Consider the following 24,252-nt stretch of genomic DNA (forward strand, 5'->3'; position numbering starts at 1 on the left):
ACCACCAAGCCTACCTTACAAGAGCTCCTGAAGGAAGCACTAAACGTGGAAAGGAACAATCGGTACCAGCCACTGCAAAAACATGCCAAATTGTAAAGACCATCGATGCTAGGAAGAAACTGCATCAACTAATGGGCAAAATAACCAGCTAACATTGTAATGACAGGATCAAATTCACATACAACATATTAACCTTAAATGTAAATGGGCTAAATGCCCCAATTAAAAGACACAGACTAGCCAATTGGATAAAGAGTCAAGAGCCATCAGTATGCTGTATTCAGGAAACCCATCTCATGTGCAGAGACACACATAGGCTCAAAATAAAGGGATGGAGGAAGATCTACGAAGCAAATGGAAAGCAAAAAAAAAGCAGGGGTTACAATCCTAGTCTCTGATAAAACAGACTTTAAACCAACAAAGATCAAAAGAGACAAAGAAGGCCATTACATAATGGTAAAGGGATGAATTCAACAAGAAGAGCTAACTATCCTAAATATATATGCACCCAATACAGAAGCACCCAAATTCATAAAGCAAGGACTTAGAGACCTACAAAGAGACTTAGACTCCCACACAATAATAATGGGAGACTAACGCCCCACTGTCAATATGAGACAGATCAACGAGACAGAAGGTTAACAAGGATATCCAGGACTTGAACTCAGCTCTGCACCAAGCAGACCTAACAGACATCTACAGAACTCTCCACCCCAAATCAACAGAATATACATTCTTCTCAGTACCACATCACACTTATTCCAAAATTCACCACATAGTTGGAAGTAAACCACTCCTTAGCAAATGTAAAAGAACAGAAATCACAATAAACTGTCTCTCAGACTACAGTGCAATCAAATTAGAACTCAGGATTAAGAAACTCACTCAAAACCACTCAACTACATGGAAACTGAACAACCTGCTCCTGTATGACTACTGGGTAAATAACGAAATGAAGGCAGAAATAAAGATGTTCTTTGAAACCAGTGAGAACAAAGACACAATGTACCAGAATGTCTGGGACACATTTAAAGCAGTGTGTAGAGGGAAATTTATACCACTAAATGCCCACAAGAGAAAGCAGGAGAGATTTAAAATTGACACCCTAACATCACAATTAAAAGAACTAGAGAAGCAAGAGCAAACAAATTCAAAAGCTAGAAGAAGGCAAGAAATAACTAAAATCAGAGCAGAACTGAAGGAGACAGAGACAAGAAAACCCCTTCCAAAAAATCAATGAATTCAGGAGCTGGTTTTTTGAAAAGATCAACAAATAGATAGATCGCTAGCAAGACTAATAAAGAAGAAAAGAGAGAAGAATCAAATAGATGCGATAAAAAATGACAAAGGGGAAATCACCACCAATCCCACAGAAATACAAACTACCATCAGAGAATACTATAAACACCTCTACGCAAATAAACTAGAAAATCTAGAAGAAATGGATAAATTCCTGGACACATACTCCCTAGACTAAACCAGGACGAAGCTGAATCCCTGAATAGACCAATAACAGGCTCTGAAATTGAGGCAATAATTAATAGCTTACCAACCAAAAAAAGTCCAGGACCAGATGGATTCACAGCCGAATTCTATCAGAGGTGCAAAGAGGAGCTGGTACCATTCCTTCTGAAACTATTCCAATCAGAATAATAGGGAATCCCCCCTAACTCATTTTATGAGGTGAGCATCATTCTGATATCAAAGTCTGGCAAAAACACACACACACAAAAAGGGAACTTTAGACCAATATCCCTGATGAATATTGATGCAAAAATCCTCAATAAAATACTGGCAAACCAAATCCATCAAAAAACTTATCCACCAAGATCAAGTTGGCTTCATCCCTGGGATGCAAGGCTGGTTCTACATACGCAAATCAATAAATATAATCCACCATATAAACAGGACCCAAGACAAAAACCACATGATTATCTCAATAGATGCAGAGAAGGCCTTTGACAAAATTCAACATCCCTTCATGCTAAAAACTCTCAATAAACTAGGTATTGATGGAATGTATCTCAAAATAATAAGAGCTATTTATGATAAACCCACAGCCAATATCATTCTGAATGGGCAAAGACTGGAAGCATTCCCTTTGAAAACTGGCACAAGACAGGGACGCCCTCTCTCACCACTCCTATTCAACATAGTGTTGGATGTTCTGGCCAGGGCAATCAGGCAAGAGAAAGAAATAAATGTTATTCAATTAGGAAAAGAGGAAGTCAAATTGTCCCTGTTTGCAGATGACATGATTGCATATTTAGAAAACCCCATCGTCTCAGCCCAAAAGCTCCTTAAGCTGATAAGCAACTTCAGCAAAGTCTCAGGATACAAAATCAATGTGCAGAAATCACAAGCATTCCTACACACTAATAACAGACAAACAGAGAGCCAAATTATGAGTGAACTCCCATTCACAACTGCTACAAAGAGAATAAAATACCTAGGAATCCAACTTATAAGGGATGTGAAGGACCTCTTCAGGGAAAACTACAAACCACTGCTCAACGAAATAAAAGAGGACACAAACAAATGGAAGAACATTCCATGCTCGTGGATAGAAAGAATCAATATCTTGAAAATGGCCATACTGCCTGAAGTAATTTATAGATTCAATGCTATTTCCATCAAGCTACCAATGACTTTCTTCACAGAATTGGAAAAAAATAAAGTTCATATGGAACCAAAAAACTGCCTGCATTGCCAAGACAATCCTAACTCAAAAGAACAAAGCTGGAGGCATCATGCTACCTGACTTCAAGCTGTACTACAAGGCTACAGTAACCAAAACAGCATGGTACTGGTACCAAAACAGAGATACTGACAAATGGAACAGAACAGAGGCCTCAGAAATGACACCACACATCTACGACCATCTGATCTTTAACAAACCTGACAAAAATAACAAATGGAGAAAGGATTCTCTATTTAATAAATGGTACTGGGGAAACTGGCTAGCCATATGTAGAAAGCTGAAACTGGATCCCTTCCTTATACCTTATACAAAAATTAATTCAAGATAGATTAAAGACTTAAATGTTAGACCTAAAACCATAAAAACCCTAGAAGAAAACCTAGGCAATACCATTCAGGACATAGGCATGGGCAAGGACTTCATGACTAAAACACCAAAAGCAATGGCAACAAAAGCCAAAATCGACAAATGGAATCTAATTAAACTAAAGAGCTTCTGCACAGCAAAAGAAACTACCATCAGAGTGAACAGGCAACCTGCAGAATGTGAGAAAATTTTTGCAATCCACTCATCTGACAAAGGGCTAATATCCAGAATCTACAAAGAACTTAAACAAATTTACAAGAAAAAAAATCAAACAACCTCATCAAAAAGGTGGCAAAGGATATGAACAGACACTTCTCAAAAGAAAACATTTATGCAGCCAACAGACACATGAAAAAATGCTCATCATCACTGGCCATCAGAGAAATGCAAATCAAAACCACAATGAGATGCCATCTCACACCAGTTAGAATGGCCATCATTAAAAAGTCAGGAAACAACAGGTGCTGGAGAGGATGTGGAGAAATAGGAACCCTTTTACACTGTTGGTGGGAGTGTGAACTAGTTCAAGTATTGTGGAAGACAGTGTGGTGATTCCTCAAGGATCTTGAACTAGAAATACCATTTGACCCAGCAATCCTGTTACTGGGTATATACCCAAAGGATTATAAATGATGCTACTATAAAGACACATGCGCACGTATGTTTAATGTGGCACTATTCACAATAGGAAAGACTTGGAACCAAGCCAAATGTCCATCAATGATAGACTGGATTAAGAAAATGTGGCACATATACACCATGGAATACTATGCAGCCATAAAAAAGGATGAGTTCATGTCGTTTGTAGGGACATGGATGAAGCTGGAAACCATTCTGAGCAAACTATCGCAAGGACAGAAAACCAAACACCGCATGTTCTCACTCATAAGTGGAACTTGAACAATGAGAACACTTGGACACAGGGCAGGGAACAGCACACACTGGGGCCTGTCATGGGGTCGGGGGATGGGGAGGGATAGCATTAGGAGAAATACCTAATGTAAATGATGAGTTAATGGGTGTAGCAAACCAACATGGCACATGTATACATATGTAACAAACCTGCACATTGTGCACATGTACCCTAGAACTTAAAGTATAACAAAAAAAAGAAAATTTCCTGAAAGCTTATACACTAAAATGTACCTAATCATTATATGTAAATGGTGAGATTAGAAATAATTATTTTAATCTTTATAGAGCATTTTCAATTACTTTACAATAAACATGATTTCTTATGTAACCAGAAATGTGTATATATGTGTGTGTATGTGTGTATGTGCAGAGAAAGAGAAAGAAATATTTATATTGAAAAATAGTTAATTACTTAGAGAAAGACATGTGAACCAGAAGCAATAGTTTGCATCACTGTGCAACTTGGAAAAGCCTTATATGGATTAGCATGGCGTCCTCATTCAGGCAGGAAGCTTTTATAGCCCGGTGATAACAGTAGGGAAGAAATCAGGCCTGTGGCTTGGGGATGAGATAAGAGGTTATTAATCTCTTTGGAGCTAAGTTCCAATTAATTGTGCTTTAACAATCCATAGTAACCTGTTATGTTCACTCTCCCTCTCCTCCCCAGTTGCTGCTGGGTGTGAAAGTAGGTGGTGAAGAGCTTGGAGAAGAAGGGAGAGAACCAGGTATAAACAAGACTGCCATATTAGGCAGGGCCAGCTTCATGGGAGTGCAGCCTACACAGTCACATAGAGCCTGGCACTTAGAAGCACAAAACTTGATTTAATGCTTGGCTGTCACTGACTGAACTTTTTTTTTTTTGAAACAGAGTTTCACTCCTGTTGCCCAGGCTGGAGTGCAATGATGCAATCTCAGGTCACTGCAACCTCCGCCTCCCAGATTCAAGCAATTATTCTGTCTCAGCCTCCCGAGTAGCTGGGATTACAGGTGCCCGCCACCATGCCCAGCTAATTTTTGTATTTTTAGTAGAGACAGGGTTTCATCATATTAGTCAGGATGGTCTCGAACTCCTGACCTCAGGTGATCTGCCCACCTCGGCCTCCCAAAGTGCTGGGATTACAAGCTTAATAATTTTATGTTTGAATTTCTGTTTCATAAGTGCAGTGCAATGGAACAATGGAGACTTCATGTGAGTGGCGGAGATACGTGCAATATGTGTTTCTGCAGTTCTGTGATGCACCATTCACACATAGTGTTAGAGATGTCCCATAAGCACAGTGTTCTGCTAGGCCCACGATTTGAGAGAGTTCAGTTAGGACTCAAAGTCAGTATGAGGTAAGTGTGTTACATCTATAGCTTAGCAGGCCTGGGGATAGGGAATGAAGTGTCTACCAGCCCCAAGAGGCTATGCTTTCCTTTTGAACCAAAACCTGCTTTAAATGCAGAAAGAAGGCAGTGGTGTTATAAGAATCACAAAGGACCAAGGATTTCTATCATATCCTTTTTCATTCATATCACTCCCTTGTATTAACAAACCACTAATGTTGAGGGTGATGGCATAGAAGGAAATGGAAAGATCAGCCAACCCATATTTCCATTCCCTTTCAGTCCTTCCTGACTCATCAATAAGCTGAAGGTAGGAGAATGTCGATAGGATGTGCAAGTTTCAGGAAGTCAAATAAAAACAGTTGAGTTAGTTTTGTGCAGGGTTTCTACTGTTCTGATGGAAAATGAAATATGTATGTATGTATGAGCTACAAAACAAGAGTTGCTTGACTTCAGTGATTCCATATATGAGTTCAAGACTCATATTTGCATTTAAAGCTGACATTGCATAACATAAAGATGTGTGGTCAATTCATTCTAATTATTTCACACTCTCATTTTCTTTACTTAGAATAACATTAAATAGCAAATTTAAACATCATGAAAAATTTAAAGAGACCACTGAAGAAAGGAAGAAGCTTTCTATTTTAGTACATTTAACAGCATTTTCCCCTGCTTTTTGAGCAAGGGGCCCCGTATTTTCATTTTGCACTGGGCCCTATAGTTTTGTTGTTGATCCTTGTGGTAGGAAAGAAAAAATGGAACAGTGTGGTGAGCTAAATTCTAAGTCCCAGCAGAAGGTGGGATGAAGTTTGGCACGCAGGGCATACAGTAAGGATCAACACTTGTAGAAGGAAACGGAAGGATGCAGGATTAGGCAGAGAGGTCGAACTGCAATGCAGGCCTAACAAATTCTCAGTCAATCCCAAATGAAATGGTTCAGCCCTGATGCACGTCCTCAATCAGCCATTGGTGGTGGGTGCCCCCTCTACGCCCAGGGGTCTGCTCTTGGGAGACGCAGCTTTCTGCAGGTGAGGGGGACCTAAGAACTGACAGCTGCAGGCTCTGCTGACTGTACACCCTGCAGCTAAGGCCAAATGAGTGGCACATCTCTGTGTTCACCGCAGTCCCATTCTTGTATGCCACATGAATGCTCTATGTAATTCTCTGTCAAAGGGGTATAAAAAGTGGTCCTTCTCTATCCAGTGATTTAAGAAACCAGACATGCTGCAGCAGATCTGACGCTAGATTAATAATTATATCGGAACTTGGAGTACTAAACAGTCATACCCAACGACAGAGAGAATGGTAACATAAACTGCCTGGCATTGATTAACTGCAACAGTCAAACTAGCTTTAATTCAGTGCAAACAATAACAAAAACCTTATGATGTTTCTTAACATTTTAAAAATTGCTAGTCTAATACTAAAAAGTTTATTATTTTCTCCTAACCACTAGGACTTCAATTTAAGTGAATAATGATTCATTGGATTTACCCTCAATACAAAATGCAGACATGTACCACATAATGACATTCTGATCAACAATAGACTACATATACAATGGTGACTTCATAAGATTATAATATCATATTTTTACTGTACCTTTTCTGTGTTTATATACACAAGCACTTACCATTGTGTTACAATTGTCTACAGTATTCAGTGTACAGTAACATGCTGTACCGGTTTGTAGCTTAGGAGCAATAGGTTATACGACATAGCCTAGGTGTGCAGTACGTGCTACTTTCTAGGCTTGTGTGAGTACACTCTATGATGTTCACATGACAATGAAATTGCTTAATGATATATTTCTCAGAACACGTCCCCGTCATTAAGCAACACATGACTGTAGTCTAGTTATCCTTACCCCAAGGCTTCTCAGTGGAAGCACTATTGACATTTTGGGCCAGATAATTATTTGTTGTGGGGGGCTTTCCTGCACACTGTAGGATGTTTAGCAGCATCCCTGGCTTCTACCCAAAATGTCTCCAAACATTGCTAAATGCACCCTGGAGACCAAAATCAGTCTGCCTGAGAACCACTGATCTACTCAATTGCCAAGTTCTACTTATTCTCTCTCTCTCTCTCTCTTTAACCTTTTTACTTTTATTGCCTCCCTCCCTCCCTTCCTTCATTTGTCTCAGCTCTGTTGCCCAGGCTGGAGTGCAGTGTGTGTGCAGTGGTGTGATCACTGCAGCCTTGACCTCCCGGGCTCAAGCGATTCGCCTACCCCCTACCTCAGCCTCTCCAACAGCTGGAACCACAGGAGTGCACCACCATGTCCAGCTAGAGACAAGGTCTTCCTGTGTTACCCAGGCTGGTCTCCAACTCCTGGGCACAAGTAATCCTCTCGTCTCAGCCTCCCAAAGTGCTGGGATTATAGGCATAAGTCACTATCTCATATATACCCCTCAAATTCCTCAACATATTAATATTTCTATCCCCCTTACCATTCATCATTCACACCAGCACCTTTCTCTGGTACTGCAGCCAAAACCCTCCTAATCTTCCTGAATTCACACCAGGCTACCTTCAGTATATTCTACATTCAATGTTCTAGAACACAAATCAGATCCTAATGCTTCATACTTTTTAACCTGACTTAGGAGATTGCATGAGCTAGCCCTTCTTAGTGTGCCTCTTTTCTGCGCACCTGTCGGGTTCTTCACTTCAGCAATACTGAACTTCTGCTTGCCTCTTTCAACACATCACCCATGCTTTTTTTTAAATATCTTTGAGCCTTAACTTTTTTTTTTTCTTTTCTAGCATGCTCTCCTAACCTCCCACATTCTTTAGTCTCAAGATAACCTTCCTCCAGGAAGGTTTCCCTGACCACTCAAGTCTCTCTTGATTCCACTCTTATGTGTTTCAACTACGTGCTGGACATTTATCACACTGTGTGGCAATTTCCTTTGCATTTGTTTATATTCTTCACTAGACTGTTACCCTGTGACAGCAAAGACCATGTCTGTCTTATCTCACACTGAATCCCAAATATCTAGTATAGTACCTGTCATATACTTGGTGTTCATAAAACACTTTTCAAGGGAAGCAAGCCAGGAAGGAAGGAAAGGAGGAAGGATTAAAGTTGGTAGAGGAAGTGACTAGAAGACAAGGAAGTGAAAATGATTGAGTAGCAACTTCAAGAACTATGAATGAGAAAGGGAAGAAGGAGGAAGACTGGATGGTAGCTATAAAGGAACATGTGGTTAGGTGAGGTAAAGTAGGGATGTGAAGAAAATGAGTGTTACAAGCTGAGAAAACAAATCCACAAGAGGGAGATGCAGAAGCTGGAGATGTAAGAGGATCACATGATGTCTAAGAGAAAAGGGCCCCCAGATGATGATATTTTCAAATTATAAATAATAATCTCTTTTTTTCACTAAATTGTTTTGGGGAACTTAGTAGTGTAACCATGTCTGTCCCTTGTCACTTTTTTTAAAGGTTACTTTGATTTCTGCTTGCTGGTTTTCTTAGATGACTTAATCAGTCATATGAATCAAACTTTAGATATACAGAAATCAAAATTAATACCTGAAATTCTTGTCTAAACATGTAAGCAGGCTTAACAAAGGCAAACTTTCTAATAACCACATACAGGCTTCTGAATGATTGTGACTTTCATGAAATATGGGAAGAATATTTTATCACTTATCTGTTCTCAAAGGGGAAAAGCACCACAGAACTTTTTGAGTAGTAGTTTCATGATGTATGCCTCTGAACACAGGCACAATCTTAAATAAATGAAATTTTATTGGGAGCATGTGTGCATCTCACTCCAGAAATTATTTTTATTATTTTGGTTGTTCTTTGGAATATTTTACAGTGAAGCAGGGTCCTGATCCCTGGTTCTCACCCTAGGTAACTGAGGTTTTTAATAAAGCTTCTTAATCCCTCAGGGCCTCAGTTTCTTTATCTCTAAAATAAGCATTTTGGTAAACATGACTGCATCAGTCAGAATGGGCTGGATTATGCTGCAGTAGCAAACAACTCCTAACAACTTTCAGTGTTCGTAGGCTCTGTTCATAAGAATGTGGAAACAAAGTATCACCAAGTGTCATCTGTGATGAAATGACATTCTCAAAAATACCTTCTCTCAGAGGCCAGTATGACTGCTGTCTCAATCTTGCCACTCTGCTGTAAAATTTTGCTCTGTCTCCTATACAGTGAGTGCTGCCAACATCTGGCATACTAGAATTGATCTACTGGGCACTGCAGCCTAGTGGCTAAAAGTCCTGCCACTTACTAACCATGGGACCTTGGACATGTTCTTCAACTGCTGTGTGTTATGAGGATTAAATGATTTAATCCATAAAAAATGCTTGAAGAATGCCAACATGCACAATGTAAGTGCTCAGTTAAAGTTAGCAATTATTATAAGAATTCAACTATTGTTAAGAGAGTTCAAAAGAACTCTACAATCCCATAGGATTCTAGACATATATTGCAGCTAAGTTAATTTGGACCCAGTAGACTTAGAGAAAAATAGGTCTCAGACCTGGAGGGGGACAGGGTTTTGGACATTTAAATCAAACATTGCTTTTTAAGTATCAACCCAACTCAAGTGGCCAATTTATGAACATAATAGCCTGCAATTACACATGAAGTATGATTCTTTTTTTTTCATTTTTTAAAATTTTATTTTATTTTACTTTAAGTTCTAGGTTACTTGTGCAGGATGTGCAGGTTTGTTACATAGATAAACGTGTGCCATGGTGGTTTGCTGCACCTATCAACCCATCACCTAAGTATTAAGCCCAGCATGCATTAGCTATTTTTCCTGATGCTCTCCCTCTTCCCACTCCCCCACCCCGACAGGCCCCAGTGTGTGTTGTTCTCCTCCCTGTGTCCATGTGTTCTCATTGTTCAGCTTCCACTTATGATTGAGAACACAGAGTGTTTGGTTTTCTGTTCCTGTGTTAACTTCCTGAGGTTAATGGCTTCCAGCTCCATTCATGTCCCTGCAAAGGACATGATCTTATTCCTTTTTATGGCTGCATAGTATATACATAGTGGTATATATGTACCACATTTTCTTTATCCAGTCTATCACTGATGGGCATTTGGGTTGATTCCATATCTTTGCTATTGTGAATAGGGCAGCACTGAACATACGTGTGCATATATCTTTATATTATAATAGAATGATTTATATTCCTTTGGGTATATACCCCGTAATGGGATTGCTGGGTCAAATGGTATTTCTATGCAAAAATTGACAAATAGGATCTAATTAAACTAAAGAGCTTCTGCACAGCAAAAAAACTATCATCAGAGTGAACAGACAACCTACAGAATGGGAAAAAATTTTTGCAACCTATCCATCTGACAAAGGTCTAATATCCAGAATCTACAAGGAACTTAAACAAACTTACAAGAAAAAAACAAACAACCCCATTAAAAAGTGGGCAAAGGACATGAACAGATGCTTCTGAAAAGAAGACATTTATGCAACCAACAAACATATGAAAAAAGCTCAACATCACTGATCATTAGAAAAATGCAAATCAAAACCACAATGAGATACAATCTCACACCAGTCAGAATGGTGATTATTAAAAAGTCAAGAAACAACAGATGCTGGCAGGGCTGCAGAGAGATAGCAACACTTTTACACTATTCACAGGAATATAGATTAGTTCAACCATTGTAGAAGACAGTGCAGTGATTCCTCAAAGACCTAGAACCAGAAATACCATGAAGTGTGATTCTTTTTTTAATAATCTTTATTGAATATTTTTATGTACAACCAGTTACTGCATTTTTTTTTTGTAGGCAGAGAACACATGTACTTAATTTTACACAGAACACTGAATTAGCCAGAATTTTCTGAACTAAGCACCCTTTATTCCATCCTGCTTTAGCTACTATTTCTTTTTGGAACAAAGATCTCTCCCCCTGTGACTTTTTCAAAAATATTCAGACTGTAATGCTATTGTAATTTGTTTAGTGGAAACTGAGAGCAGCAGTATAAACATATTTACCCCAAGTCTGATTGTGATTGTGGTGTCCTGAGTTATCCTAAAGATGGAGAAGGGCCTGGAAAACTCTGTAGAACATCCATTGTGTCCCTGAGGATCAATAATGAAAGATGTTAGCATGTGTGGATGACCTGGGTTCTGCCTGGGAGGTTTGTTTATTTATTTGTAGATAGGAGCATACCATAGATGTTCTTTTTCAGACAGAGGGATTGGCAAATTTTTTCTTCTTTAAAGAACCAGCATCCATTTACTGTTGATAAAGATAAAATTGTTTATAGTGCTGCCAAATCTAAGTAGCTGTTATGTAGAATCTCCTCCAGTATCATCGCCAATTGAATCCAATATGCATTAGCTCATATACCTCTGGCCAAACGAGGCAGGGGTTTTCAGTCAAACATGTTAGACTGGTCAAGTGATAACACAAAATTGGGCATCTATGAGTTTCATTCTCTTCATGGTTCTTCCACAGACAGAAGTATGAGAATTTGACCTTTGGGTCTATTTACCTGTCTGAAAAATAACAGTATTAGGCACTTTGGAGCTATCTACTTACTTCTTTTTTGGTGTACAGAGGACTTAAGAGTTAAGCTCCCTTAGTTATCCAATTGAAAGATTTGGCATAAGCGCACCAACTATAATTACGGAAATGACTCAAGTGACAGGCATTCTACCACTGGAAGGTATTTCTGGAGTGAACTGATTTTGCCTTTCGATTCTTCATCATCAAATTCATACTTAGATACAGCTTCATATTAAGCAGATAGAATAAAGTGCCTTTACTGTTCACATACTGAAGAGCTTTACTTAATTACGATTTGGTTGGGAACAAGGTGGTAAAGAGGCATTATTAGTGATTACTCCTGACACTTTTAAACAGTTTTTAAGTTCTTAAAATACATCCAATCATGAATTTCAAAGAATAGAAAGAATCATGGGGTGATGGTAAATCAGGATGGATTATCCCCTTCCTATAAATTGCAATGTGGGGTGAGTTAACAAACCACTTTAGGCTCCTGAGTTAAGTTTTGATCTTACTGGAAAAAAATTGTGCAAGTAAGATGTGTTTAACTTTTTCCTATTTGTCTGTGGTATGTCGGAGGAGGGGCAAGCCTAGGAAGCTTACAGTAAAGTAAAACACTGTGGAAAGTAAGGAGAAAAGTTGAAGAGCACTCAGGAATACCTGTTCCTCTGCAATTTTTCCTATGGAAGAATTTTGCACTAAGATATACATTTTATGAGAAGAAAAGATAATTAATTCCTTGGTTCCTAGGTTTCTTAGTCTGAAGTGTGATTCTTAAGAGGGCCTGTGTAAGAGTAATTTGGAGACATTTATTCCCTTGATACTATGACTTCGCATCGCTGATATGACAGCTCGCTGGATATTAAGTTGCCCGTGTTAAGACAATGACTCCCATAACCAAGGCAGGTTTTTTTAAAAAAACCCATGTCTTATAATACACAATTGTTCTAAAGGATAAGCTGCAGAGTTTGCATGTTTGTGTGTGTATGTGTATGTTTGTGTGTGTGTAGTGTGTATGCAGGGGCAGGTAGAAGTGTGGTGTGTGTGTGAGAATAGTTTAGGAAGCTATTTAGTTATGTATCGGAAAGGGCATAGTGGTTTCTGTGTTTATGTGTGTATGTGTGTGTGTGTGTATGTGTGTGTGTGTTTCAGGAGTCAATGGATTATGAATGTATGCACAGTGACAAACAAACAAACAAACAAAAAAACTAGAATTCTAGTCCAGCTCTGTCCTACTAGACAAAAAGAAATGTAGGCCGGGCATGGTGCCTCGCCCCTGTAATCCTAGCACTTGGAGAGGCTGAGGCGGCAGATCACCTGAGGTCAGGAGTTTGAGACCATCCTGGCCAACATGGTGAAACCCCGTCTCTATTAAAAATACAAAAAATTAGCTGGGTGTGGTGGCACGCACCTGTAATCCCATCTACTCAGGAGGCTGAGACAGGAGAATCACTTGAACCCGGGAGGCAGAGGTTGCAGTGAGCCGAGATCACGCCACTGCACTTCCGCCTGGGCAATAAGAGTGAAACTCTGTCTCAAAATAAAATAAAATAAATGTAGACAATTCAATCTTTCTGAGCATCAGTGTCCTAATCTATTAAATAGAGGGTGAATAAATCACAAGGCTCACATGAGACAATGTGATTGGAAGACTTATCTTAGCATCTCATCTAAAAGCACTATGGGCAATTCCACAGAAGTGCAACTTCATCATGAAGACTCAACTACCCCTAAGATTCCAGCATGATCCCTCCTTCTAAAGCATTGTGCCCACTTCCAGAACTCTTTCATCATGGGAATGATGGAAACTTCTATATGAAGGACCAAGGATAGGGATTCCTTTTAACTCCATGACTTCCTCAAACCCAGAACACAAGACTCATAATATAGATGAGTCTTACAGACTCATATTATAGACTCATAATCTAGACTTCTTAATGTCCAGGGAGCTGTCATATCAGTGATGAGAAGTTACAATGCCAAAGGGATAATTGTCTCCCAATTCCTCTTACAGAGGTCTTCTTAAGAATCATACTTTGGCAGGGCAAAGTGGCTCACGTCTGTAATCCCAGCATTTTGGGAGGCTGAGGCGGTGGATCACCTGAGGTCAAGAGTTCGAGACCAGCCTGACCAACATGGTGAAACCCCATCTCTACTAAAAATACAAAAATTAGCCAGGGGTAATTTTTGTATCCCAGTACAAAATTTTGTATCCCTGTAATCCTAGCTACTCCAGAGGCTGAGGCAGGAGAATCGCTTGAATCTGGGAGGCGGAGGTTACAGTGAGTGGAGATCATGCTATTGCACTCCAGCCTGAGCAACAGAGGGAGACACTGTCTCAAAAAAAAAAAAAAAAAAAATCACACTTCATAGTATTTCTGGTTCTAGGTCAGGGAGGAATCACCACACTGTCTTCCACAATGGTTGGACTAATTTATATTCCCACCAACAGTGTAAAATCACTCAGCATCAATTATATTATTTTGAACAAATCTGTAGTTTATTATGACACACAATCAACCAACCCTTACTGTAGCAAAGATAAACATCTTATTCTATCCTGCACTGTATCTTTGTTATGGGAGGGACACTGATGCCTGTATTGATGATGCCAACAAATAATTAGTCCAAATTACTTTCTTGTAAGGGTCTGCTGCCAGAGGAGAGAAATAAAGATTTCTATTTGAATGAAAGCACCTGTAGAGGAAAGAGCTCACATATGTAGATTTCGAATGCATATTTACTCCAAATATAAATGAGATGGATGAGTCTTAATGTACGTGCATCTAACTTAGGCATATTCAACACTGACTTTGGAGAAAAGTAAGAGGGAGAAGAGAGCAGGCAAGAATGAGAGAATCCCTGTATCTATGTTTGTGCTCTCCTTCAACCTAGAAGTCATCACCACAACAGTCAAAATGCAAAATAAAGCAAAATAATTTAAATTCTAGGTTTTAAGCTTCCAGGGGCTTAATGAGCCCTAGGGAGCCAAGGAATTTTCCAGGATTATTTTGGCCTTGCAAGTTTTATCCTTTCTGGAATGAATATAGACCCTAACCTTGTGTAAGATTAACTCTGTGTGATACATTCACACATCCAATGTAAACTTTATAATCATACTCTTGTCACCTGGTACCCCTTTTCCTCATCCCTAGACTTAAAGCCACATCACACCATTATGATTATGATCTCTTGCCATCAGTTTGCCCATAGTGTTTTTCTTGATTTATGAATTATAGATCATACATCCTATTAGCTTTGTAAAACTTTAATGAATAAGATCTATCTTAATTTAGATTTATCATTAAGATGACAGAGTTAAAAATTCTGGAGAAACACACTTGTAGAAATGATCTTACCCTCCCCTGGAGTTATGCCAGCTTAAGCTAACTTACCTTCTCAGGTGTGCATTTACCAATCCTTTAAAATCCCCAGAAAAGTGATTTCATTATGAAAATACTGTAGGACATTTCCCATGTTATTTCACATGTGATGAGTTTTAAGTATTTCATATTACTGAAGAGTGGAAGATGAAGAGTGAAAAGAAATAGATGTTACATCCTTCTACATCTTCTGGAGCTGCTTATGAAAATGAATGGCTGGAATAGTCACAGCATTGGCCTACAAATGTCCTAAGACTCCAGGTTTAAATATCAGATATGATAGAAAAGATCACTATCTGGGACTCATAAGTGTCAGAGAATCACATACTTTGCAAAGGAAATGATACCTGAGCAGTCAACGGAAATATACACACCCCACATGAAAAGACCACTATCTGGGACTCATAAGTGTCAGAGAATCACATACTTTGCAAAGAAAATGATACCTGAAGAGTCAACGGAAATACACACACACCACATGAACACACACATATCTTCACAATGATGGGTTCAGAAAGAGAATGAAGCAGATTTAAAAGAAAAGACAGGCCAGGTCATCTTAATAAGTTAAGAAGAAAATCCTACCTACCTTGTGACTGCCCGTGTGCAGATGGTAACAAGGAAACAGCCAGCCACAATCATCCAGCCCCAGCCTCCATCTGGAGGGGAGGTAGACCGAGCTCTATTTACTTTTGCCATGGTTTTTCTTTTTTCTTCTTTTCCAGGTTGCTCCAACAGCCAAGTTATGATCTTGGAAGAGTTTGCTGTCCAGTGACTTCCTGTTGGCATTCAAGGTTGGCATAGAATGCTACCTGGCCCTTGGGTTACTCGCCATCTAAAACCAAAAATCAGGACATATTTATATCTTATTGCTATGTCCAAAGGTTGATTTTTCTTCACTTGGTAAGACATGATTATTACTTTCCTATTAAATATGAGTGTTTGTAACTATGAATACTAGACTGGGGCAGACTATTTGTTGTCCTTGGTACATGCTTTCTTTTTTAAAAATATAATAGAACCTCTCAAATTGTAGTCAAATGCATGTCTAGTCTATTTGATACCATTTTTCCCTAGCCTCTCTTGAAGGTAGTTGTGGCAATAAAGTGTAGTCTCCATGAAAGGGATGTGAGCAGAAGTCATGTGTGCCACTTCTGGTTCATCAACTCAAAGGCAAAGGTACTTTTTGAGGACTTCCAGCACCCTCTTCCAACAGACTGGAAGATGGATGTGGATATGAAACGACTTCAACCACACAGACCAGGACATCAGTCTAGGGGCTGGCAGAGGTACGAGACAGAAGAAGCCTGGGTCCCCAGATGACTCTGGGGAGACCTGCCCTCCTACTCTGGCCTCTACACATCTCTGCACTGTTACACAAAAGATAAATAAGCTTCCATTTTATTTGTGTCTCTGTATATAAGCTGTTACAACAGCTTATAACATAGCCTAATTATTATACGGAATGAGTCTGACAGCAACTTCTTGGCATTTTTTAAAATGCTGTAATTTTTTAAGTGTGTAATTGAAGTAAGAATAGAATGAGAAATAAATGAGACAAAGTAGAGAGCCCAGAAGCTAGTATAAAATATTTAATACAATCCAAATAAGGTAAAAAAAAGATCAGTGAAGAAAAAAAGTATTATTCACCACATTCTGTTCAACTCTCCATTTAGCTGTTGACCTTCCAGATAAATCAATAAATGTAAAAAAAAAAAAGAAGTAGTTAAAAACCTAAGTGAAAATATAGGCAAATATTTATCTGTTCTCTAGATAGGAAAACTTCCTGAGGTGTAAACTAATAAAACAAACCAAGATAAAAAAAAATTTCGTTAATTTGTCCAAATTAAAATTTAACATTTCTGTATTAAAACATGTGATTAATAAACAAAACCAAAAGGTAAGCCACAGGCTTGGGGAAAAAACATTAGCAATACATACTTCAAATAAGTAATATCTGCATTCATTCATTCATTCAACTATAAATATTTATTGAATCCCTAACATGTGTCAGGCACCGTTTTAGGGCACTAAGGATTCAGTAGTGGTCACAATACACAAAGCTCCCTGTGGTGGGCAGGCTCTAAGGTACCCCTATGGTCCTGACTCTGGTTGTTCATATCTTTATGTAATCCCTTCCCTTGAGCGTGGGAGGGACCTGTGACTTGCTTCTACCCAACAGAATATGGCACCTGTGATGGAACCTGACTCTCGTAATTATGTCACGTTACATATGACTCAGGCCTGCTAGCCACTCTCACTCTCCCACTGTCCTTGAAGAAGCAAACTGCCATGCTGCACACCTAGGAGAAAGCCATTTGGCAGGGAACCATGGGCAGCCTGTAGATGCCAAGGGCAGTCTCCAACAGACAGCAAGAAACATGAAGATCTCAGGGTCTTTTGTTTTTTGCTTTTTCGCAAACATCCCAAGTGAGCCTGGAAGCAGATTTTCCCCTAAATTGAGCCTCCAGTTAAGGACATTCTCACTGACACCCTGACTGCAGCTTTGTGATACCCTTAGCCAAGGACCCAGCTAAGCTATTTCTGGATTCTGGCCCCACAGAAACTGTGAGATAAGGTGCTTCTTAAGGCATTCCATGGCTTGTCAAACAGGCTTCTTAATTACAGTCAGGGACGAATTTTTTGAGAGGAAAAATAAGGTTTCAACATCTACTTTTGCTACAGAATTGAGCAAATTACCCAGTTGATTTTATAATTTTATTGTGATCACTGGACGAAATATTAACATTAATTAAATGAAATGTCATTTCGACTATGACAATGTGTGGATTATTTGATGAACAAAGACTATGTACCACCTAGTAAAATTATGGGCAAAACAAATTGTCAAATAAAAAACATTTACTTTAAGACCACAACTTTCTCAAGAAAATGGCTCACAACATAAATTTATAAGCGTGCATCTTTGAAGCCACTGGAACAAATTGGTGGCTTGTGACTTCAGAGAGTGCATACAGAGCAGGGGTAGTGAGGCCAAGGCAACAAGAATGATTCCCACATACATCACTTAGGTTTGCCCCTTTCGAGCCTCAGGTCTTCATCTTCATGCTGTTAACCATCCTGTGACTTTGGGAAGACTGACAAAGGTGATTACGTGGACAACTGAAATTATAAATCTATCAAAAGTATTGGGAGACCAATACTGGCATACATACTAAACCTATTGATAAAGAAAAAAATAAAAGTTATTACTGGAAATGATAATATTGCTAAACACTGGCCTGAGGATTGACTAATAGTCAAAATACTGGTGTTGGGGCTAAGTGAAAATAACAGTGATATAGAGCTGCTATTTACAAAACACTTGCCATAGGCCAAGCTGCTAGCAAGCATCACTACAGACAGCATCTCATTTAATCCTTACAAGATTAAAGATATCTTTAGATAATGAAGCAGCAGAAATGGGCTATGAACCTTGGTCTGATTGCAAGGCCAGTCTTCCTAACCAATGCCCTGCACTGCTTCTACTACATTTCCTTATTCCTTGGTATAAATTCATAAACATTTTTGTCCAATTATACACATAATTCTTGCTGATGACACACCAGTAGGATGATGTGAATTGCAGCCTGACGTAGCTATAAATGCAGTTCTTTAAATGGTACCATTGGTATTTCCCTGAAACATTCTTGTAGGTCACTGACTTGACCAGCTGTGAAATTTCAGAGCAAAACTAACCATCTAAAGGTGTCCTTAACACTCTGGAGCTTCAGAATAAGTTTTCCCAAAATATAACTTTGTGTCATGAATAAGTAGCTTTAACAGTCATCTACTTTCTTCCCCAAGATGAAACACTCAAGGAAAAACTCTTATTTTAAAAGATCTACCATACCTGTATTTTTGCTTTCACACACAGCCTGCTGGAGAAGACAGAGCTGGTAGTCCATCCCTTCCTCTATTCCATCATAACCCTGGCTTTGTTAGGATTCAACTCTATCTGCTCTTTCCAGTGGCCATCTGGGCCCAGTCCCTTGGTTTAGGGAATGGGTTTGGATTGGTCTCCCTTTCCCATGTCAGTGAGTGATGAGGCACAGAACGGGAAGTATCTAGGCAATGAGCTATGGAGAGAAGTCCTCTGGGAAATGTTTCCCTGTTCTTAAGAAAAGACATGAGGAAGAAACAAGCCCCTCTTCTTCCTGTAGATTCTGGATGTGATACCTGGATCTATAGCAGCCACTTCTTAACCATGAAGGAAGCTAGTTTGAGGACAAAGTTAATCAGCCAATACACAGATGGAAGATCTGGGTTCTGACTCTGCATCTTAAGAGTTATATGAATTTAAGCAAATTACTTTATGTCTCTGAGCCTCAGTTTACTGATCCATAAAATGGAGGTAATAATTTTACTTTCACAAAATGTTGTATATATCAAAGTGAGAAAAAACATGAGGAATATCTGGCACAAAAATGTAGATATTATTTGCCATGTGATTTAACCTCTTTTCATTTGTTCATCACTCATTAATTCAATAGATATTTATTGAGTGTCCAATATGCAGTAGAAACTATTCTAGGAGCTGGGCTATGAGCATTGCAGAAAAGAGACAATAGCCCTGCTTTCATGAGGCTCACATCCTAGTGGGACAGGCACAGTTCATGAACTGTTGAACAGTAACTTCTAAGCCTCAGCTTTCTTGTTTGTACAAAAAATTACCTTCTGCCTACTTCACAGAATCATACTTATAGTCAAATGAGAGCACCCACAAACCAGCAGCAACAAGCAAATCAAGCTTCAGGACACTTTTTTTACGCCTACAGTGTTTTGTAAATGTTTACATTAGTTGGCACTTGTAAATATCAGATACTATCCAAATTTCCAAATTCTTCTGAAAAATTGCAAGCTCTAAAAAGATGCCGGGCTGCATTCCCTTGTGGCAGCCATGAGATGGAGCCAAGCAGCAATGTCCCCTTTCAGACAAGTCCTGCACTTCCGCTTTACCCTATCCCTGATAGGGTAAAACTGCACACACATTTGTGTGCAGTTCCTGCGTGCTTCACCTGCCAGGCCCCTGGGGCAGTAAGATTTTCAACTTCTGCCCATACTGTGCTAACATAAATCAAAGCTTCTTAAACAGCCGCGTGAGTCATGTTTATGGTATGTTTTATGCCTAGCACCCTCTCTTTCTCTCAATTCCAATAGAACCGGCATTCAAGAGTCTACCTACACCTGTGACAAACACACACAATGGAATAACTCACCAATTGGACACAATTAACTGCCAAGTGTTATGATGTGATATAATCAGTTGTACCAGGAAAAGAAGGCACAACTTAGAAACTCCTGCCTTGGTATAGTCCTAGCTTCTTCTTAGGCTTTTCCATTTAAATAACCCCCAAGGTTAAGTTGTTTTCCAGTGTAAGACTATAAATCCACCTACCCATAAACATCCGGTATAAGGACCATCCTTAGTTAGTGCTGCCCTATGCTATGAAAGAATACTGAAACAGCCAGAGCTGTGCAACAGCCCTTTTAAAAAGCAACATAATGTGATGGATCATGAATTAGAAAGGTATCCACATTCTTTCAATAGCAATTCTATTTCTGGGAGGTTATCCTAAGAAAACAATGTAAGAGAAGCCACTATAGGCAAAAAATAATAGCTGCATTAACAATAATATATAAAGCAGAAACAACCTAAATGTTTAACAACCAGGAAGTGTTTGGAGAATTATGACATGTTCAACAAATAGAAGAGTATGCAATTCATTACAATTATAAACAGGAAGATAATATTGTTATATGGAAAACTATTATGATGCAATATTAAAGCCAAAAAAAGACGCTCATCTACTTTGTGAGGGAAGCTATGTAAAGCTTATGTAAAAGTTGTATGTTTGTAATTGTCACAAAGAGTAGGAAGAATATGTAAAAAGGAATATAATTGAGCTGGTATGATTAAGTTATTATTCATTTCCAAAACTGTGTTAAATATCATTTTACATGTAATTTTCTTAAATAGAGATTTCAGGTCTGTTCCTTCGGTGAGCACAAAAGTCTCTTTTGTATGGTTTTTCAAGGACTAAAAATAACTATCATTTATTGATATGGCACATTGAAAATGAGGTGATTATTCAGTAGAGGACACACTGTAGGCAACAAGCCCCTGGCAAAATAAAATGTTCTGTTTCTTTACAAAAATATTAAGCATCATTAATTTTTACTTTGCTGCTGCTAAACTCACGATTCCCTTTTCCTTTGTTTTAGGTGAGCATCTTCTGTTTGGCATTTCCACATGTAATAAGTTAAGAACTGATTTGAGAAGATATCCAAAAAATGCAATTGTATAAATCCAAATAAAAAATTTAAATAATCATCCCAAGATGGCTGTGGTGATAGCACGATGAACAAAGGTCTGTTGTAAGTCACAGAGTCAACCTGGGTAAAACCACAGGACAAGGAACATCCTCATGGGACACCAGGGTGGGGAGAAAGAGCCTCTGTGCAAGCATTTGTATGCAATACTATTACTAACAATTTCTCATGAATAAGCGCACTCGATCCTCACCATCCTCAGAGATAAATGCTATGTTTCTCTCTTTCTCAATGGTGAAACTGAAGCTCAGAGAAATGAAAGGACTCCCCTGACAACACTGCATGTGAGTGTAAATGGAGGCAAGTAGCTTTGGCTGACTTTGAATGATGCACTTGTCCATCTGCTCTGAGATTTCAAAATTGTTATTGGCGTTTCTGTCAACAAGATGTCCAAGCAATACTAACGCTTAAGCACCATTCATGTGAGTGACCACGACAAAAGGAAGGGGGGAGAAGCCGACAAGGTTTTCACAAGGTTATACGGCTGTTCACAAAACAATGCATGTGAGTTTCTTTCAAAACAGGTCATTTAATAGATTTATACACATTCAGAAGAAATGTGCAGGTTAGACATGGCAAACCTTGTTTCCTGGAGACTTTGAAGCAGTCTGCAATTCTCCCACAACATTAACCTGAGCATTCTTGTAAATAATTAACCCACCTGACAATAGACAAATATAATGGGCAGGTCTTTTATTAAGTTAATAGTATTGCAGCCGGGCACAATGACTCACACCTGTAATCCCAGCACTTTGGGAGGCCAAGGTGGGAGGATCACTTGAGGTCAGGAGTTTGAGACCAGCCTGGCCAACATGGCAAAATCCCATTTCTATAAAAAATACAAAAATTAGCTGAGTGTAGTGTTGCACGCCGTAATCCCAGCTACTTGGGGGGCTGAGGCATGAGAATCACTTGAACCCAGAAGACAGAGGTTGCAGTGAGCTGAGATCACGCCACTGCACCCCAGCCTAAAACTATAAGCAAAGGAAGCATTTACCATCTTGCAACTCTTCATTTTACTAATCAGCCTCCAATTCATATTATTTTGACATCAACGACTGATGAATTTTACTCATCAAATGGAACAGTATTCTGCATCCCATTCTAGCTTCGGAAAAATTTTCTGAGATGAAAGAATTACTACATGATGATGTTCTTCTAAGATTACTGTTCACAGTGTAAGTTGGGATATATTCTCAATTTCACTTCATCCTCTTTACTTTAAAAAAAATCATTTGCAAAAATTCTTGCTAACATTCAGTAAACTTGCAGTAAAGCACTCCATTTGTGGGGCAACTCTTTTATGTTGCCCACAGTAAAGTTTTCTGAAGATATTTCTTTTATCACTAGAACACCTACAAGTTTCTTATAGTCAGTAAGCAACTAGAACAAAGGGAAGAGTATTCCTAGAACCACTTGTTTTGGAAGGCCCCCAACATTGGCTTTCCCTTGTTCTTTCCTTCCTTGACTCCTTCTATTTCCTTCACCTTTAGCTGTATTCTTACCTTATAAATTTGTCTGTAGCCACAAAAGAGATAGAGTATGATGGAAAAATACCAAGGGTGGGCATTTGGGCTGAGTCCCAGTGACCCTGTATGAATCACTTCCTTTCTGCTGCTATTTCCTCATTAATAAAATCAGGATGTTGAATTACTAATATCTGTCTTCTAAACCAGATGACTACTAACTACCTCTTCCCTAATATGTAAGTTAACTGGTACAGGTAAGCACTCTCAGTAAACTCTGATTAACTTTACTCTTTGTTTACGTAATAACTCTTTCAAGGTAGAGACAATTCCTCTTTGTTATTGCTTAAGAATCATGAAATTTGCCAGTCTCCTTTTTTTAGGCATTTCTGAAATATTCCTATACTACAGGTAATATTTTTTAAAAAATCTTCTGGTGTATTGCCCCTTTCTGGTAAGCCAGGTTCCTTTAAATATTCCCTTATGTCATTAAAACTAAGTCAAGAAGCCTATTGCTGTAGGGAATGAGACATAAGCTCCATCCAGAATAAATGCATCCCCAGGCAAGGAATCATGGGATTGTGTTATAGGGGACATTCCCACCACACAGAAAGGGAAAGTAGAAGCCTACCCTGAGAGGAAAGGGAAACGGATTTTAAAGGAAGGGTGATGAGCTGCCCATGTTTCTTAGGGACTATGTTTCCCACTCCCTAAGTCTTGACCAAGGACAGGTATGTGATATGGTGAAGAGATAGCTTCCCTTTAACCTAGGTAGCTGAGGGGGAAGTGCCAATAAGGAGGCCTGTGCTATTTGTCCCATGTATAACTGTGGGAAGACACAACTTCAGGGGTCCCCTCTGTCTAAGCAGAGAGAAACAGAGTGCCCACTGACTGTCCTTCACCTCCTAGGTGGCACAGAAGTGATGGGCGGATTCCCCCATGTTCTCAATAGAGACATGGAAGATAGGTGAGATAAGAGCCAGGGCCATGGCAAAAGGAAGAGGGATTCCATGGCAAAAGTGCTAAGCCAGATGGAAATCATAGTTGACCCTTAAGAACTACAACAAGAAAGGTGGGGAATTCCTCCAGGCCCTGGCCACATGGAGAATACAAACCATAAGTTCCCAGCAGCAAAGTACACAATGAGGACAGAAGCCATCTCCTAGAGAGCACCAAGATGAGTTTCACTTTCTATGCACATTCAGGAGGCCAGCAGGATGCCCAGTAACCAATACTAGGAAAACCTCTGCATGGACCA

General features: G+C 39.1%; 1 protein-coding gene and 1 long non-coding RNA gene across 4 annotated transcripts in view; one reads left to right on the forward strand and one right to left on the reverse strand.

Moving 5' to 3' along the window:
• SLC16A12 (solute carrier family 16 member 12) overlaps positions 1-24,252 on the reverse strand; it is a 109,258-nt gene that overhangs the window by 16,260 nt on the left and 68,746 nt on the right. For all 3 annotated transcript variants that reach the window (XM_055353824.2, XM_019034315.4, XM_055353825.2), the window contains one exon: positions 15,785-16,030. In XM_055353824.2, the coding sequence (XP_055209799.1) occupies positions 15,785-15,984 (200 nt within the window). In that variant the 5' untranslated portion in view covers positions 15,985-16,030. The remainder of the gene's footprint in view (positions 1-15,784; positions 16,031-24,252) is intronic.
• Positions 9,400-21,546, forward strand: LOC134759228 (uncharacterized). Its single transcript, XR_010135263.1, has 3 exons — positions 9,400-9,657; positions 15,921-16,098; positions 21,421-21,546. It is a non-coding gene; the product is annotated as an uncharacterized lncRNA (long non-coding RNA).

The sequence above is a fragment of the Gorilla gorilla genome, chromosome 8 (genome assembly GCF_029281585.2).
Source record: "Gorilla gorilla gorilla isolate KB3781 chromosome 8, NHGRI_mGorGor1-v2.1_pri, whole genome shotgun sequence".
Taxonomy (NCBI): domain Eukaryota; kingdom Metazoa; phylum Chordata; class Mammalia; order Primates; family Hominidae; genus Gorilla; species Gorilla gorilla.